At 36.9% G+C, this 18,258-nt stretch overlaps 3 protein-coding genes across 5 annotated transcripts; 1 reads left to right on the top strand and 2 right to left on the bottom strand.

Annotated features, from left to right (window-relative positions):
• Positions 1 to 327: 327 nt before the first annotated feature.
• tmem231 (transmembrane protein 231) lies at positions 328 to 4,495 on the bottom strand. 2 transcript variants are annotated; one of them, XM_056739931.1, is made up of 7 exons: positions 3,917 to 4,495; positions 3,678 to 3,844; positions 3,353 to 3,481; positions 3,114 to 3,257; positions 2,737 to 2,818; positions 2,268 to 2,370; positions 328 to 1,105 (listed from the first exon to the last, which is right to left on the bottom strand). In XM_056739931.1, exons 1-7 carry the CDS (start codon positions 4,053 to 4,055, stop codon positions 940 to 942), a joined length of 930 nt encoding a protein of 309 aa, XP_056595909.1. In that variant the 5' UTR covers positions 4,056 to 4,495; the 3' UTR covers positions 328 to 939. The 2 variants fall into 2 exon arrangements, with proteins under 2 accessions (XP_056595909.1, XP_056595910.1); XM_056739932.1 differs by having other exon boundaries at positions 2,268 to 2,340.
• Positions 4,496 to 4,536: 41 nt separating this feature from the next.
• gabarapl2 (GABA(A) receptor-associated protein like 2) lies at positions 4,537 to 9,693 on the top strand. The gene is made up of 4 exons (XM_056740111.1): positions 4,537 to 4,707; positions 5,202 to 5,257; positions 7,266 to 7,438; positions 9,278 to 9,693. The coding sequence occupies exons 1-4, from the start codon at positions 4,674 to 4,676 to the stop codon at positions 9,366 to 9,368; spliced, it is 354 nt and encodes a 117-aa protein (XP_056596089.1). The 5' UTR covers positions 4,537 to 4,673; the 3' UTR covers positions 9,369 to 9,693.
• A 40-nt stretch (positions 9,694 to 9,733) lies between these two features.
• On the bottom strand, positions 9,734 to 16,985 carry adat1 (adenosine deaminase tRNA specific 1). Of its 2 annotated transcripts, XM_056740109.1 has the most exons (9): positions 16,740 to 16,985; positions 16,473 to 16,541; positions 16,335 to 16,389; positions 15,925 to 16,055; positions 15,237 to 15,765; positions 13,895 to 14,040; positions 13,363 to 13,462; positions 13,184 to 13,270; positions 9,842 to 10,622 (listed from the first exon to the last, which is right to left on the bottom strand). In XM_056740109.1, the coding sequence occupies exons 1-9, from the start codon at positions 16,882 to 16,884 to the stop codon at positions 10,490 to 10,492; spliced, it is 1,395 nt and encodes a 464-aa protein (XP_056596087.1). In that variant the 5' UTR covers positions 16,885 to 16,985; the 3' UTR covers positions 9,842 to 10,489. The 2 variants fall into 2 exon arrangements, with proteins under 2 accessions (XP_056596088.1, XP_056596087.1); XM_056740110.1 differs by lacking the exons at positions 16,335 to 16,389; positions 16,473 to 16,541 and having other exon boundaries at positions 9,734 to 10,622; positions 16,740 to 16,874.
• Between the last annotated feature and the right edge of the window lie 1,273 nt (positions 16,986 to 18,258).

The raw sequence follows: 18,258 nt of genomic DNA, 5'->3' as shown, positions 1-18,258 counted from the left end.
GTAATGGAATACTTGAACTGAACAATGATCACCAGAAGCCAGCGAGAGCGAGAGAAGTGGCAGACTCTGTCAAAAATGGTTGAATGCACCAGAAAGAAACATTGCATCTGCATCCTGTCCATTGTGCCAAACGTCCTGAGCTTGATTTCCTTGGTGGAAGTGGACTGGAGGAAATGCAGAATATAAACCTTTTTTTCTACTATCTCTATTATCAAAATCTGTCTAAAACATGGGTATCAAACAATGTATCCCAGATGGTTTTAGAGTAGTGAATGATAAATAAAATGTCACTACAAAGGGGTCTTGTGACATTCTGTTAAAACCAAGAGAATTTAAAAAACGTTTTAATGGCATTATTTGTGTTAAGAACATTCTAGTAAACATCTCTGTAATTATTTAAAAGTAGCCACGAGTTTAAAACCATGGCAGGTTGTGATCCGAATTTCTCAAGAATCTGTGAAATATTTGGTTTGATAGCATCCATATATTTTGCTTCAATATAGGCTTTAAACCAAGTGTGCATAACGTAATTATGTTTGTACTAATATTATGACATTTTCTTTAGAATAAGAATGTCTAACTGAATTCATAGTACTCCTCTGCTGGTGTATTCAAACATGCAAAATAATCATCTGAATGTATACTGTGAAGACAAAAATTTCCTGCGAATTGTTCATCATATTTCTGGGTTTTCAAAACAGAAACAGCATGCATACTTCTGAAATAATAAAACAACCACAAAATATTTTGTAAAACCAGAAACACCTGAATAGGAGTCTCCTGTAAATCTACTGTTATTAAAATTGAGAAATGGAGAAACGTATGCACACAGCTGAAAATTCAATTTAAAAATAAAACAAATTAAAAGTCATAATGTAAAGTTATTTCCCAAATGACAATCACACATAAAAAACACACAAGTGAACAACACTGGTCTGATCAAATGTTGTGCTGTTTAAATGGTAGTACTTTAGTGGTTGGTATGACCTGATTTTGAAAAACAAAGGTTTGAATGTGCTGGAAAATCCAGAGAAAGATGAGCAGTACACTGACATACTGAATCCAAGCAAACTTCACTGTTTCCCAAAAGCCCGGACGATAAGTAGAGGAAACGGTTAAGGAAATTGAACTTTAAAAGATAAAAAGAAACATGAGTGCAGAGTCTGGAAAAGTAGAACTCAGGAAATCTTCAGGACCAAGACATTTTAATTACTTTATAAGAAATACATTTTTTGAAGGTATAGGATTTAACTTTAAACCCAGGGGCCAGCTGTTCAAAAAATTGCATGTTTTGCTATCCAGGATCAGACCATCCATTTTACTTTTGTGCCGATTTTTTAAGCAAAACTGGAAACACTTTTTCAGATTGCCAAATCTGGATTTCTAGTGCTCTAGCTCAAGTCCTAAAGGGACATGGTGATGGAAAAATAAAGAGATGGGAAACAAGAAATATATACTATATATTTCAATGCATTGTCGTTTTTAGAATTGTGTTCACCAGAGAGATCTTGCGTTCACCCACAAAGAACTACTTTTGTCTGGTTCATTAGTAATGGTTGTACCAATATATTGTAGTAGTTTAGAAACAGTGATAGAAAACACTTTAAAATGAAATTGGGATTATTTTATGCTGCCAAAATCTATGTTTCTTTACTGTCAGCTACTGAAAAACTTAAAAGAAAGCTTAATGTTTTTTACTTGAACAGTTTAACTTATAAAGAGAAGAATAAAAATATAATATCTATGTGTATTACATGATATACATTTTGTATTTTTGTCCAGTTGTCAAATTAAGACATTTTCTGTTCTTTGATAAAAAAAAAGATTATACTGATCCCACCCTTCTGATGGGAGCATTATAATCCTGTTTTTGGATCAAAGGTGTCCCAAGTTTACTAAAAAGCTTTTCACAACACAAACTGATGATTTGATCCAATCCGATAGCCGCAATCTAATCAGATTACTTTTGAACAACCGGTCCCAGATAACTGATATCAGTGAACAAAATATGCAATGAAAGCTTATAACCAAATAACCATTTAAATCAGTAAAGGCCCTTGTTGATAAAGGAAAATGTTGCATTCAGACTCTCTTTGGTTAAATAGTTTTACACGTAATCTGTAAAACAGCATGTTTGGCACTAGCTAATATGATGAGATTGGCAATGTTTAAATAAAAACACTAAATTTTACGCTGATTAGGTTTCACAAGACAAAATAACTACAGTTAGACAAACATACACAGAGACTGCATGTAAAGGATATGTAATGGTGTCTACTGGGTAGTTTATCTGTGTTCTTATCTGGAATGGAGTATTTGCCGCTCTGCCAACTGTCCAAACTGGAAAAACACCGGAAAGTTGAGTTGTCACTGTGTTGAAGAGATTTTGTTACACAATTACATTAATTCCATCAGTATAAAAAACAACACAACCACGAACCTCTTATGTATAAACTATCCTACTGTCCTAGTTTGCAAAATACAACTTTTTGAAAAATGAAATACAATATGGCTCCTTAAAGAATAAAGAAATAAAAAACTTGGATATTACATGGAAAAAAGCAATTAATTTCAAAGGTTACAGAATATAGTAACTTTCCTCTTCAGCAAAGGCATTGAGAAATATACTTTAGATAACCTTAATAATACATCTGCAAATGTTATTTATAATGATATTTTCTGGCTTTTATGAATTGTAACGTTTTGTTTTTCTTAGAATAGGATTCATAAACTTACAGTTTCTCTTCTGATAGAGTCCAATAATGTTGGCCAGGTCATAAGAACTTGCAAATGGACTGGATGCATCAATCACTGATACCTAGTCACGCAAGAGAGGGATCAAATAAAATATATACAACATTTATCAACATGTTCTGTATGCAAATAAAGTATTGCATAAAAAGCATCTTAATTTTTAGTAATAGGGCTGTTTGTTTTAGGATGCCCCTTTAATGTAAATGCAAAGTAATTTACATGTCAATGTTCGATTTTGCATCTACTTGTTGACATTGACAACAGTGCAACATTATTCAAAGTCAACCAGTTGCAGTTGAACTTTTACAACTTTAATGCATCAGCTTTGTATTTTTTGTATGCTGTTCATAGACACCCACATTGTAGACAGCATGTACCCCTCGGTGAGGAAGAGGAGTTCGCTGGTGAAGCCTTAGATCTGCACTGATGAACAGCTGAGAACCTGGTACAGATGAGGAATGCTGAACAAATACAAGGGTCTGCATCGCAACAGTAGACATCCTCTAGATAGATAGACACATGGATAGACAGACAGATGTTAAGATTGCAAAACACAGACAGGCAAATTGTTATATATGTGAATGTACTGGATACACACAAACAGCTGATATGAGAAAGTGAGTAGCAGCTGGATGCTTAACATCTGCTCTTCTGGTTTAAGTGGGATGTTAATCTGGAGATTAAGAAAATCTGATTTGCCATCCTGGTTTCTGTCCTCCTCCTGAACCTGTGCAATAAACAAGAATAACGTATAAAACAATGTATAATTGTACATGTATGCACACATAGCCTTGGAAGCAAAGTCAAAACCTTGGCCTTACTCTACCAGTTAAACTACAGGAACATCAACTGCTTCCATACCGTAACTATAAAATTTATTTAGAGAAAATGGTTATTATGTAATCCAACAGTTCAGCACTCACAGAAATGGACGGTATGCGCAAACTATCTCCAACCAGTCGATTAAAGTTAGGAAATGTGCTCCATGCCACATAATTCCCTGCTGTGTTTGTTGCTCCTATCAGGATCATGTCATACTGAAACTGAATGACGGGCTGCTCTTCATATGTGCTTCTCTTCAGCCAGAAGCCTGATAACACAAAAACACGTTTTTATGCAACTTTAGCGATGGGAAAATTTGCCCAGGGGGAATATACCTTACCTTGACTTCTGTAAGCCACGAGAAGAGGTGAAATGTAGGTGAGGGATAAAACGACCACTACAAACAGTGTTGCTCTCGTGAAAATATTTGTTTTGTATCTTATTAAAGCGGAATGAGAGTAAGCCTCATAAAAAGCCATTGTTAATAATTTCACAAAAAATAGAACCCCTCATTCAAGTCACAACGTGGTGTCCATGCAAATGCATTGATAAACGTACACAAACGAAAGCAAAAAAGGCTAAGAGTTTAAACGTTGAATAAATAACAAAAATGAGTTCTTCTGTAACTTCTGTAAAGCGAAAAATATGAATGACTCGATTGGTCTAATGTACACAAAATGCACTAATGTTTCAGTTCCCGTGACAAAGCGTCATCTGTTTACCATAGCAACTGCGCGAATTTGGGCCTTATGCGAAGCACGTACATTATCATTATACGGAAATAAAGAATTATAACCAGTCTTCAAATAACAAGCCAAAAAACAGTACATTTATAAGCGTGGCCCTGATAATGGTGCAGCTAAATCAACAAACATGTGCGCGAAATCGAGCGCGACACCTCTCGGTTCGAGCAGATGGTACGGCCCGGCTGTGACGTCACCGCTGTAGAGAGTGGTTTGCTCCCGGGGTGACGTCATTACGTCTGGTTCGGAGACGAATGTTGCTGCATTTGTTGACGTTTTAGTTTTAAGATTTATTCGTCTTCATCTTTATATATTTCACTGCCAGGTCGCTCGTCGAACAAGACACCTGCAAACATGAAGTGGATGTTTAAAGAGGATCATTCATTGGGTAATTTATCCGAAAGGTTGCGCTGATATTAAAATGGCCTATCATATGTATGTTGTTGTTTTTATTATTATTGATCTAATTGTTTGTTCTCGTATACTCTTGTTCATCTGATCTACAAACGTCTAGACCTACAGACGCCTCTCGAAGACTTTTATTTATTTGGTTATGTTAGGCCTTCATCAAAGGGATATTAATAACTACCATTAATTGAGCTCTTACTTTGTGGACAGTGTGTCTCTTGTTTTGCTTTCATTTTAGCCTGTTGTTTATTTACCAGCAATACAGATGTATTGCTTCATGTGGTTTAAATAGTGAGACCTCTAATGCCTAAAATATACTGAAGTGTCAAACGATGAAAAGACGCCTTGTTTATATACTCCTGACGATTGTAACCAATCAAAATGCAGGTTTAAACATTCATTCATATTCATGATGTGAAAAGCACTGTATTCTGAGCTTGCATGTAGACTGATGGATGTGTTTTCTGCTTTCAGAGCACAGGTGTGTGGAGTCTGCCAAAATCAGGAACAAATACCCAGACAGAGTTCCTGTGAGTATGAAGAAAGCAATTAAACAATTACAACATGTAGGGCTTGTTTTCACGTGTACACAATAAAAATATTTTTTAATTTGTTAATAATACCAGGTCACAGTGACAAGAGATGACGTCACTAAAAACATTACACTTTAGTACCTTCTGCAACAGAAACACCAGGACATTTGTTATAAAAAGGTCAGCATTGCAAATGAAATGATTAACCAGCTTGACTGTTTCGATACTCTTACAAAGCATTTTTTCAAAGAATAGTGCCTCCAGTAAATTTTACAGATTTACACCGTACGAGGGAAACCTTAGTGATGCAATCACTTGATGATATATTTTTATTGTTATTTTTGGAAGATACTTATAGAAAAGGTGTCACAGAGGCCGAGGGAAGTAAATGAAACAAATGATCCTGCTGTCACAGTCACAGCTTTTTAGGTTAAAAAAATATTTACATGACTAAGATTTATTTGTACTTTTGATCAATCCAAAAAAAGAATCTCTTTATTGTCACACATCATGTACACAAGCGTACTGATGGTGAAATTCTTAGGGACAAGACTCTTGGCCATGGCAGTGGAAGCAACAAGATATGAAAATGCACAATATACATAAACAACAGACACACTTTACACTATACATACATTTACACAATATACAATAAATAATAGACAATTGTACACAATATACGGTATAAACATTTCTATAATATATACATAGTACACTGTATTGCCAACGGACTTATGGAAGAAAGAAAAGCTTATATATATATAACTTACAGTGATGTATACTGTCAGTGGTTACTGTATTGTTAGTGCAGAAGAGAAGATGGAGCTACATGTAGGTGGGTGAGCATCGTTTGCTGTCTGGAGTTCAGCAGTCTCTTTGTCAGATTACATCTGGTACTTAGGACTTGGTGATATTGTTGTTGGATTTAATGTTAATATATGATTTAATATAAGGAGCGGATAAGTGTGCAGCTGCTGCAATTTTGCTTAAATAAATTACGATTGCAAGCGGTAGAAAATGGAATGGAAATTACGATTGCTTAACGCAAAGAATTATGGGATATTGACATGGGCTAAATCATTAAATTTATGGGATATCATCAATTTGTGAGATATTGACATGGGCAAACATTAAATTTATTTAGAGCAATTTTTGAAGGGGATACAAATAATACAGCCCAAAATGTACTTGTAAGGACACAGAGGAAAGGCTTTATAAATAATATATGTATATACATAGGTTTTTATTATATACTATAGTTATTTTAATATGAGTGTTCACCATTAGTCATATTATAATATAATATTGAATTATTTTGCATATTCCACTTAGTATTTTCGTATGGGACAGACGACGTCACTTATTTAGATATTCAACTAAGCCCACTGATCTGCAACTTAACAACCTATTGAGCGAAACCCAGCACAACAGTAGATCTACAATATTAGCCCCCTGTCAATTAACACAAAGGCTTATAGCCATGTAAGTTCTAGTGGGTCACTTACTATGGAACAAGCTATGCTATCATTATATTATTTACAATGCACAGCGTGGTTTTTAATGATTCTTTTAGGGGGATACTACTCTCAGATGTTAACTGTAACAGTGAACGATACCCCTAATGCATCCCCAAATAAATTCCTGTTAAAGAAGGCCACATTCAGAGGGTGTCTAACCAGAGGCGCAAAGTAAAAATTGACCTTCCGATTGACGCAGCCTTGGAAATAAGAGTTTTTTGCACAGTAAACAGTATGTACAATGAAACACACATGGCCTGATGTTTGCACTCGCAGTAAGCTTAAAGCCTTTGTCATGCGTAATGCAGAAAAAACTTTTTTTTTATTTTATTTTTTATTCAGTCTGTACCATATGTACGTCACTGCAAGCAACTGCTTACTGATTATATTTTAAGATGGCAGGAAAAAAACTTGAGACAAATTTAACACTGTCATGACCTCATGGCTTTCTAATGAAAAGGATTTACTTTGATTGCACTGTTTATTAGGTTATCGTAGAGAAAGTATCTGGCTCACAGATTGTGGACATCGACAAGCGGAAGTATTTGGTCCCGTCTGACATCACAGTGGCCCAATTTATGTGGATCATCAGAAAGCGGATCCAACTGCCTTCTGAAAAAGCTATATTCCTCTTCGTTGACAAAACTGTCCCTCAGTCCAGGTAATATCACATTTATATCGTTTTTGGTCTTTTAAATTTTTATAGACATAAATACTGTACAAAAGGTGCCTAAGTGATGCAACTGTGGGGCATCCAACCTATAATATATTGTGTGACACATACAAAAAAATAACAAAAACAAAAAACAAAATCAATTTGAGATTAAGGGATTAAGGGTAACTAAAAGAGCAGAGAATATAAAACTACTAAATGCGTGTATAAATATAAGTTTAGCAACAAATGGGTTTGGAAAACCTGTATTTGACTCTTTCTTATGTGGAACACAAAAGAAGATATTTTGAGAAATGTCTCATGCTTTTGTTCATAAACTAGATGTCAATGGGGTCTAATGTGTATTTGTTACCAGCATTATTTAAATGATCTCCTTTTTTGTTCTGCAGAAGAAAGCAAGTTATACAGTTTTAAAATTAAATGAAGGTGAGAAAATAATGAAGGAATCTTACTTTCCGGGTGCACTATATCTTTTAGACAAGAAAAATAACAATGGCACATTTTCTTGTGAGCCCTGCTGAGCAGCTCCAGCTGTAGGAATTCTGTTTTACATCAAAAGTACATTATACCATTGTTCATGTTAAAGGCAGGGTGTCCGATTTCTCTTGTGCAAATCACCAAAACAAACACACCCCATCACCATTTTTTCGCTTTTTTCAATGCTCAGCTCGGCTAATGTCCGTCCTGTGCACCTTACTGCTGATTGGCTGCAAAATTGTTTTGGTACTCGGCCTGTCTTGTCTAAAGAGTAATTCGGCAATCGGTTAACTCAACTCAACTCAACTCAACTTTATTTATATAGCGCTTTTTACAATTTTCATTGTTACAAAGCAGCTGTACATGAGACACATTGAATACAAGTATGAATTCGAAAGCAGCCCCCCCGGCCAGGCAGATAGTGCAAAACAGTATGCAAACGGTGGTGAGGAACCCAAAACTCCCATCGAGAAAAAAAAAAAAGGGTACCCCGCCTTTAAATGCTGCTTGTGTTCAAAATTGCCAGTGGGTTTGCACCATAATATTTCCACTCTCTCTTGCATATCCACACCTCATCCGGAACCCTGCTTTTAGCGAATGAGCATTGACTTTAAAATCCCTCTCCCGTTTATTCACACTAGTTACGTTTGTGAATGCGTCATGTAACTATAGCCCCGTGGCTTCAGGTTTCCCTATGAAAGAGAGGCCAACTGCAGTATTATTGACACACTAAATCACACCCAACATCCTATTTAAATCCTAAATAATCTCATTTCCTCACCCACCAGCCATCTCAAACATTTATGCATTTGGCAGACGCAAACAGACTCACTAGATGGTTTTAATGCATAAGATCACAGTAGAGATCACATGCGTAGGCCATTTTTATTTTATTGCCTTTCACGCAAGCAGCAAAAATCACTTGAGGACTTTGCCAAACACCTGTTTATTCCTACACACTACAAAATTGTCCTGGGCAGACATCCCATTTAATGACAAAACATTTTTTTATAAAGGTGATTAAATTAGTTTTTTTAGGTTGGCAAAAGAGGACCATTTTATTACCTGCAATGAATTGATTTCTGAAGAAGGCTCATTAACTTGTAAATTACTCCTGGTATTTTTATCCTGAGTTCTTAAACTGATGTCAAGGATTTAAGGAAATTATGTTGGAAATATAATGTGGGAAACAGAGATGGAGAGGCAAAAGTTACAGATTGAAGCTTTAAGTTACTAAATCATCATATTTTGGAGAAAAAAAGATATGTATGTGGGGTTGATGTAGTGATTTGATTACATAAACAACTTTGTTTTTCAGATATGTAATTTTGTTCTTCAATATTGTTTCAGTCTGACTATGGGACAGCTATATGAGAAAGAGAAAGATGAGGACGGCTTTTTGTATGTGGCCTACAGCGGAGAGAACACATTTGGATATTAGGATCGCTGCATCATCCCTGCATCCTGTTTCTTTTGGACTGGCTTCATTGTTCTGGAGACTCATCTGTGAAATAATCACACAGCAGATGTGTTAGTACCCATAGTGTCACTTGCTATAATGTGCTTTGAAACATTAGCTCTATCTTTATTTTATTTTTTGGTGAATGGTGTTACAGTATTATTTCAGACACTTAATAATGTCGAAACTGGGACTATATAGTAACTTTTAATTTATCTGTATTTTTCTTCTGTAAATTATAAATATTTACGATAATTGAAAGGTAAGGTAGCTGGATGACCTTACCAATAAAAACCCCAAAAAGAAACACATTTGTTGAGAAGTTTTATAACACACCCACTTAAAGATCCAGTGTTTGAAATGTATCTACATCCAGTGGTGAGGTTGCGAATGGCAACCAACGGCTTACTCCACCCCTCCCTTTCGAAGCACTACGGAAGCTAGCATAGCACTTAGATCTCATACATAGTTATGCATGTTATTTTGCCTTTCTGTCAATGGATCCTCCAAAAAATTACACACAGCATCTTTAATCTCTAAACTGGTAAACCAGAAGCAGTTACACGATAGATTGTATAGAGATTACAACAGGGTAACACAATGAAGTATCCGTATACACACTCAGGTCATCTGTATGACTATTCTCCATGGAACACAAAAGGTGTATAGAAGAATGAATTACCCAGATGTCTTTCATTAGAAAAACGTCTACAGTTGCCATGGACCGTCAAACTCCATAAAAGATCAAAGGAGAAAAGTGTCCCATTTACAAGTCTATGTGATAAATCAATAAATACTGATTGCGAGTCTGTACCTTTACACAAAGCTTCTGACTTCTGAAGAAATCATTGGCAAATATGTAACATAAAAATCTTACATGTTTGACAAAAAATACAGACAAAAATAGTTTTTATTTTGCAAGAAGTTACTATAGGGAGCTACATGAGGATAGTAAATATAGTATTAACATGGAAAAATTAAAGTTTCAAAAGGTCAGAAATATCACATTCTCTACCAATTAGAATAATAAAAAAAATACTGCTCTACACAATGTACTAATGCTGGACATTAAAGAACATATTTGTGGTGAAATGTTGCATGTGTTAATGAAAGAGCAGAAGTTCTCGCGGGCTGCGACACCACAGCGGGAAGGCCTGCAGCTGCAGCTGTGTCCAGGCCTGCTGGTATGGCCCTGCAGCTTGCTTGTAGTCCCAGTATGTTCTCAACTCTTTTCCACTGCAAGCGAGAGAAAGAAACATATCCATCAGACAAAACACATACACAAACAACACCTGCACACTTGAAGGGGGGCTGTGAAAGCAAGATGTCAACATGACAAAAGACATGTTTGTTTCTCAAAGGCCGAAAACATGTCTTTATTATGAACTTTTGCTTAGTGCAGTTACACTTTGAACATTCTGTAATTTACTTATCCTCACTGTTATTCTATACTTGTATGTTGTTACGGTTTCAGTGGAACTAAAAAAATCTCAAAGGTTTTCACATCTTTGTTGTGACAAAACACACATATGATATATAAACTAGTCACAAGACACACAAGAACAGATAAGATTATTTGAGAGAAGTGAATTACTCCTTGAAAGTATCAAAGATTATCCGAGCACACGAGTTTCATTCGTTAACGTGCACTTTTACCTAATTTAAATCAAAACAACAATGGGTTTGTGTGGGAAATTAACAGCATACAGATCTCAGATGAACTGAGGGTGTGTAAATATGACTTTTCCTTTAACGTGTGACAGTAACAAACTATGAAAGGGGCAATAGAGTCTGTGCCATTCAATTAGACATACATTATCGTTAAAGGGATAGTTCACAGTAGTTCTCAACCTTTTTGGAGTACTGGACCCCATCATATCTCAAACCATCCTTAGGACCCTCAACCCCCGCGCTCACACACCATCCCATTTTCTTTACCCAGCACAACAACATATTTCCACTAAATGAGAGAAAATAACAATTTTGGTTAACTCTATATATGGTAGCCTAACTTAAAATTACATGTGACCATTTAATAGTTTTAAGTTGCATTACAATTACGCAATAATCACAATTGCACCGCCAAAACATTCTATTTCAGTATCTCCAAAAGTATAAACACACTTTACTGCAGTTTATTCTTTTGACATTCATTTGTCGACAAGGACTTACACCAACCATTACTGATCAGTTACCGTTATATGGAACCATTATATAATGTTTAATATATGTAGAAAATTATTGAAAACAAAAACAAATATACCAACGTGATATAAAGGCTATGAATTGTTCAATAAAAATAAAACGTTTTAAACTTCAATCAGGAGTGGACTTGATGGTGGGCGAGACCTGTGAGTTGCCCAACTTGCCATGACGTGCACCTGCCTGACCCATTCCTTTAGTGGCGTAACTTTGTTTTTAAAAGTGGTAGGGAAAAAAAACAGTTAATACTAATAAATTGTTTCTGTTATAACTCGTTGGTAATATTTATCATATAAATTACCATTACCTACTCCGTTTTTTGACTCAAGCTCTCACAGTAAGCTATGTGGTTCCCAAACTCACATTTTTGAAGGTCACTTGGCTGTTGTAGTGCATTACACTTAAAAACTGTTTATTCCTATGAGTAAAAATGTCACTTATTCGTTAGTTTACTCATTTTGTGCTTGGACACTGGATGCACAAGCAAGCGCTGCGAACAAGGATGATGCACGCATTTCATACTGGCCGTGTTTCTGTCGAGGCTCTCTTTCATGTGCAAATATAACTTATGAGTGTGCAACGGGAGATGGTGAGAAAGCGGCGCATCCTGCATCCTCTCATGACTTTTAGATGTTAATGGCCCCTAAACAATACATACCTTACACAAGCATTTCTTAATTTCTTCTTAAAAGTGGAGCAGACATTGCCCACCCGCAAATTACGTCTATGCACTCCTTACAACCGATCTGAAGCAAAACTGCTCCGAATGATCAGTCCGGTGTCAGGTGTCGGAAAAAGATGAGTGATCTAACAAAGACTGGTGTGTGCACATCCACACTTTCACACACTAGAAGGCCTATGTTACACTTCTGAGTCTACTGTACTGTTTATTGCTCAGAACTAAAGCTCTTGAATAAGGCAATGCATGGGGCTTCAATGAAAATATACTTGTTCGACTTCTGCAGAAGTTCACAGAACCACCAAGCATATGACGACAAATAACTGCAAGTGCAATTCAAAGTCAAACAGAGCAGTCGATTCTCTCTCGCAGTGCTATGATGTCTTGCGCCGACCTCTCTAAATGACGCTGCATGACGGGTATGCTTGAGTCAGAAATGCGCAGCATATGATTTGGTTTACATGAACCTTCACTTCACAAAAGTAAACAGTCAATTTGGTGTTTAATTTGACTGAAATAGCAGACTCGGTTGATTCTTATCTGCTTCTGGTGGGTGTTAATGTCAAAGCCTAAATGCAAGATAATAACTCAAAACATTTTTAAAGGGTTTTACAGACCCCCTGCAATAACGCCACGGACCACTAGGGGTACGCGTATCCCCGGCCGAGAAACACTGGTCTAAACCAATTAAAACAATGAAACAAATTATCATGACAGGAATTTATGAGGAAATGCATGTCTCATTTACATGGGGAAGTTGCCAAAATGGCTTACTATACACAATTAGATAATTAAACAAATAACTATTACATAATTATACAAATGCAGTTGTTGGTTTTAAACACCCAGTTTAAATGTCTTAAATTAGCAAATTTTTCGGGAATTCTCTTTTATCATGATTAATTAAAGCACTCACCAGAGGGTCTCTGGAAGTTGAGTTTGCTTGGTTACTGCCACCAGTTTCAGGAAGGAATGGAAAAGTTCCACCTTACTGATCAAAGATCTACACATGGAAGAAATAACAGCTGGTTGTTAATGAATGTTTTGAGGTGACGGTTTGTCGATCTGCAACATTAAACAGGATTTAAATCCCACCTGGCTTTTGGTGTGCCCAAAACTTTTTTAGTCACTCCCTGTTTGTAGCCATTGGCAGTGACATCTAGAGGCTGCTGGGATACGGCACACCAACTGATAGCTACAAGTGCATGAATAGTTCCTTTCATTCGGGGTTGCAGGACAATACAGCAGTGACTTTTATATAAAACATACTGTACCTTATATGAAAAGTTACTCAATTAAACTGCTTATTAAGATACATGAATCATGATGCATCATTATGACAGGAAGACCTTTAAGACAAATGCTGACATCCTATTGACACCATCAGCAACATTTTAAATGAGTGAAATGTGTAAGCTTTAATCTAAACAGTCTTAAAACTGCAACGATCCATAACTTTTGCATCTCCATTGCCATCAAAAAAAATCTCAGGTTCCTTTATGTATTTATGTCTACTTGAGTTAGAGTCTGTATTTTATGCAGCTCACTGACATACACAATGTGCAGTGCAATGCACTAAAAAATAAAGCAGCTTTAATTATAAGATTTGTTATAGATAACACATTACCTGCCCCACATGGCGATATTTTGCCTTGTACATGTGTATGTTGGACCTCGGTGTGTGTGTGGTTATAAGTAAACTCCAGACAAGACTGCAGAAGCTTTGGAGGATCTACGAAATAACCAGACGGAAGACCGGTCACAAGAGCACATCTGGAATACAACCAGAAAAAAAATGTAATTAAAGTTTTAATGGAGCAGTTATGTGACATACCAGACCGAATGTCAAACAATACAAATGTTTGCTCATATAACAAAAAACTTATTTCAAGTCAGATACTGAGAAGGTCATTTGTTACATGTGATGGGCATTTCTGGGATCAAATAGGTAAAGGAAAATGTTTAGCTGAAAATGAATGAAAAGGATATAATGAGGAGGTGTAGTACAGTGCTAAAGAAGGGATGTGTAGATGAATCAATGTGGGTCCTGTCCCAAACACCCTGACAGTCTTCCTTAGATACCAAATGATGGAGTTGTAATGTCACATAAGCCGTGTTTTGACAATTGAGCCAATAACGAGTAGTACTAGTGTGTATCAGGACCAGTCACATTTCCACTGTCACTTCCGGGGCTTGTTTGTGCTTCACAGTAGCTTCCTCATGGCCAGCAAGCAGTGTTTATGTCCACCAAATATCTTGGTCCAAAGCCGGCCAGCAAGGGCTTGCGGAGTGGTTCAGGTCAAAGGCAAGATGCCTGTTGCGCTATAAAGGGGTCATATGGCGTGAATAGGTGTTTTTAATTGTCTTTGGTCTGTTATAAGTGGTAAATTAGAAAGTAAATTAGCAATAATTAAAGTGTGTGACCAAAAGATCCTCTCTATCTAAAAGCGGATGCTCACGCACACCTGCATGAAACACCTTGGTCTGTTTAGTCGAAGCTCCATGCGTAACTAGTAACTTACGGGAACTATTGAGAGCCTCCATGACCGCCATTGCCTTGAATAAAAAAACTTTCATTTGAGTCAACGACTCTCTCTCTCAATGGCCAAAAAAAAAAGAGTACCCCAACACTTTGTCAGAGAAGGGTGTTTAGGGTGGCTCACACCCTGGCTCGCACTGGCCCAACAATGGAAAAGCATCTGTAGACTGTCAAGTGGAAGTAAACTATGAGTGTGTCCAGGGATATTAACTTGTTACAGTATCTGTGAGTATCTTTAACAGCCATTTGACAATATACCTTTCAAACTGTAGTAAATTATACTGTTATACAGTCACTGAATAAAATATAGTATAGAAAACATATCTGGATATTTCGCTTTTGTATGAATATGGAACATCACTTCAAACCTAGCATGTATGTAACATCATTATGTTCTTATGGTATTTCACGCATTGCCAGTGTGTCTTACCGTGTGTTCAGGGCTCTCTCCATGGCCTGGTGACTGTATGAACACTTCCCAACAACCACCGCACTGAAATAGATTGGGTTCTGCAGGTAATGAGAAAGCAGGGCACCCTGAAAGCCTAGAACACCCCAGCGGGCGAGTTTATCACTGCAGGAGAGAGAAAGTGTGCCGTCTCCCCGGCCCGGCTTCAGACGCAACAGCCCAGTGTTGTGGTAGAGTAGTCCAGGCTGCAGTGGGTCGGTCAGACCATCAGGGACACACTTCGCCCCGGTGCGGTGGAGGTCGTGTTTTAAAATGTGTTCCGATTGACTCCTTTCTTTGTTTTCTGTCGTAGATTTGTGTTCCTCGCCGTCCACTGATTTTTCAAAAATGAAATGTCCATCTCGTGTCTTTATTCTAGGATGCTCTTCTAGGTCACTATCAGCCAGCCGCTTTAAACCTCGACTTTCTAGCTCTTTATTCTGGGTCTCTTTTACAGACTTACAGGGCTGCACTTCATTGTAATTCATAGGAAAGATGGAGGCATCACCACCTGAGAATACATCAAAACACTGACTGTAAATCTTCACCTATAAGAAAAGATCACATCTCACCCCCGAAATAAAATCATCTGAGATGAGAAAGGACCATTAAAATGTCTTGCATTGTGACATGAAGATAATGAATTTGATGAAGCTGTAGCTGAACTCACAGGGTGTTTGACTGGTGAAGAAAAGGAAAGAAACTTCTGGTTTAACCAGCCACTGTCCTTTATCAGTACCTGGACGAAAGACCGCTGAACTCTTGCCACTTACAGCCATGTACAGCTGCTCCATGAGATATCTGAGAAAAGAAAAAAATGGCCTACAGATTCAGTGTAATCTTTATTTAATATCTTTGGCCGCATTTTGAAACTTTAAAAAATGCTCGAATATACATTGAGTACAGGACATGACATCCTTTTAAGGTGTGTGAAATCCATGTACAAACAAAAATGGGTAAACACGTAAATCCATTTCATATGACTGCGCAGTGTGTGCAAACTACAGGTTTGTTAAACAGGATTGCGAGACAGGATGTAGACGGCAGTTTTTGTTTGACAGTGGCGTTGTGTTAAATTACCTGACACACCCCCTGCGTGCAATAACTTCAGCGTGACTGTCATTCAGAATATCACCTGCACAGAATTTAGCGATTTAAAAAGGATCACATTAAAAACTATGAAACTACCAGGTTATATATTGTATTTTATATATTCACCATTCGCACTCATGACAGACTTGCCAATGCATTTGGTGCCCGTCCCCAAAGACACAATCTGTTTGCTAACTGAAAAAATGAGGGAAATTGATGATAAAAATCTGGTCATTTTCGCAATGCCGTAGTGTAACGTTACATGTTGCGTCCTTGTGCCATGTATTCTGTATTGTGTATAGTATATTATATGACACTGGATGTTAAAATAATCAATTACTTAAAGATGTTTTAATCCGTAAAGATGGACATTATGGTATAAAGCATTTCTACCTGTCTCGTAATCTGGACTGTGAGTGAGTTGAAGTACAGCTGCTAGTAAAGTCCACTCTCTGCCCTCCTCAGGCTTTCCTCTTTTAGGCAGTTTATTAAAATGATCATAACACAGACTGGCTATCTCATCAGCACTCCACATCATCTCTATTTGATTATATTCAGAACATTTACAACATTTCCAACGAGACAGGACATGTGTTTCTAGAGCTGCTCATGTAATTTGCAGAGGCCTTTTAATTTATATTTGCGTCTTTACCGGACGCAGAACATAATGGTTTCAAATTAAGAGTCCTCGCAAGTGACTCCGCTGTTATTCAAATGTGTTCTGCCATTTGAGAAAAATAACCTGTTTCGCATATGTGCCATGATAAACTGTAACAGTAATGCAGAATTTTTTTTTCAAATTTTAAAAGGAAAGAAAAATTAGCAAAAAAATATTTTCCAGATAAAGTGTAACCATCTTTATAACCAATGTCAATGCAAAACCCCCATAAATAGAAGTAACCTCCCTCACAATAAAATCATCATGGTTGTAATTTCCTTAGCAAGGTTATTTTACTATTCTTTAAGCCGTATTCTGTCATTACCTTAACAAAAAGTTTGCAGCCTTCCCCTGAAATTTATCTCTGACCAGGGTGTGAAAAAATTAAAGATATTAAATTATTATAAACGATTTTTATCAACTTAACATGTTTTTTCTAACCATACAATACATTTTTTTGTAACCAATCCTAACCAGATAACACAGGTAGCCTACTTCTGTAAGATGTCTGCTAAAGATCTGGAGATCTGATGTTCTATGTAGCCTAATGGTAGATACAGTAAATGGATACATAAGGTCAACGGTCATTCGCCAAACGGGAGGTTCTGTTTGTGATGTAGGAGTGTTGGAAGGTGTGAAAGTTTACGGGTGCAGAGGCAGTGAAAGTTTTAAGCAAGCATTAGTGACTTAAACCTGATAAGGGCTGCAACCAGTAGGCTATAGCCAGTGGAGAGAGACAACTTCACATGAGCTCTTTAGGGTTCCTGGAAGACAATCCGAGCCGGTGCATTCTGAATCAACTGGAGTGGTTCGATTACCTTTCAGGAAGACCGGCGAGAAGAGCACTGCAGGAGTCCAGCATAAAGATTACAGGGGCCTGGACGAGGAGTTGTGCAGGATGCTCCGTAATGTAAGGCCTGATCTTCCGTTATTTAATGCAATTCAGCATGACTGCACTGACTATGTGATGTGACCTGTAAAGGACAGCTGGTCATCAAAGATTACTCCTGGCTGTTTTGGATAATGATTGCAATCATAGATAATGGTTGTATTTATTACATACTTAAGTTATTGTAAATGATTAATTCTTCTCATTCTTAGTATTTTCTAAATGGTTTTAACAGTAGTTGGATGTCTTACACGTTTTAGGTTTTGTTGACATTTTAAAGCATTTAAAATGATTTTAGCCAAGCATACTGTCATTTTCTGTATTTCTCTTCCCTTCTCCAGTCAACATTTTAATCAATTACTTTT

Source organism: Triplophysa dalaica, chromosome 24 (genome assembly GCF_015846415.1).
Source record: "Triplophysa dalaica isolate WHDGS20190420 chromosome 24, ASM1584641v1, whole genome shotgun sequence".
Classification (NCBI taxonomy): domain Eukaryota; kingdom Metazoa; phylum Chordata; class Actinopteri; order Cypriniformes; family Nemacheilidae; genus Triplophysa; species Triplophysa dalaica.
Note: the sequence above shows the minus strand (reverse complement) of the source record. Positions and strands in the feature narration are given on the sequence as shown.

What these genes read in the sequence shown, in the direction of transcription:
- adat1 (XM_056740109.1), bottom strand. Translation starts at nt 16,884, where the DNA reads ATGATGTGGAGTGCTGATGAGATAGCCAGTCTGTGTTATGATCATTTT. An exon ending in GTCTGTCATGAGTGCGAATG is followed by an intron (nt 16,390 to 16,472) that starts GTGAATATATAA and finishes AATTCTGTGCAG; the next exon opens with GTGATATTCTGAATGACAGT. An exon ending in CAACTTCCAGAGACCCTCTG is followed by an intron (nt 10,623 to 13,183) that starts GTGAGTGCTTTA and finishes TCTCGCTTGCAG; the next exon opens with TGGAAAAGAGTTGAGAACAT.
- tmem231 (XM_056739931.1), bottom strand. Translation starts at nt 4,055, where the DNA reads ATGGCTTTTTATGAGGCTTACTCTCATTCCGCTTTAATAAGATACAAA. An exon ending in TGCGCATACCGTCCATTTCT is followed by an intron (nt 3,482 to 3,677) that starts GTGAGTGCTGAA and finishes TTTATTGCACAG; the next exon opens with GTTCAGGAGGAGGACAGAAA. An exon ending in AACTACCCAGTAGACACCAT is followed by an intron (nt 1,106 to 2,267) that starts TACATATCCTTT and finishes AACCGTTTCCTC; the next exon opens with TACTTATCGTCCGGGCTTTT.
- gabarapl2 (XM_056740111.1), top strand. Translation starts at nt 4,674, where the DNA reads ATGAAGTGGATGTTTAAAGAGGATCATTCATTGG. An exon ending in TAAAGAGGATCATTCATTGG is followed by an intron (nt 4,708 to 5,201) that starts GTAATTTATCCG and finishes TTCTGCTTTCAG; the next exon opens with AGCACAGGTGTGTGGAGTCT. An exon ending in AATACCCAGACAGAGTTCCT is followed by an intron (nt 5,258 to 7,265) that starts GTGAGTATGAAG and finishes ACTGTTTATTAG; the next exon opens with GTTATCGTAGAGAAAGTATC.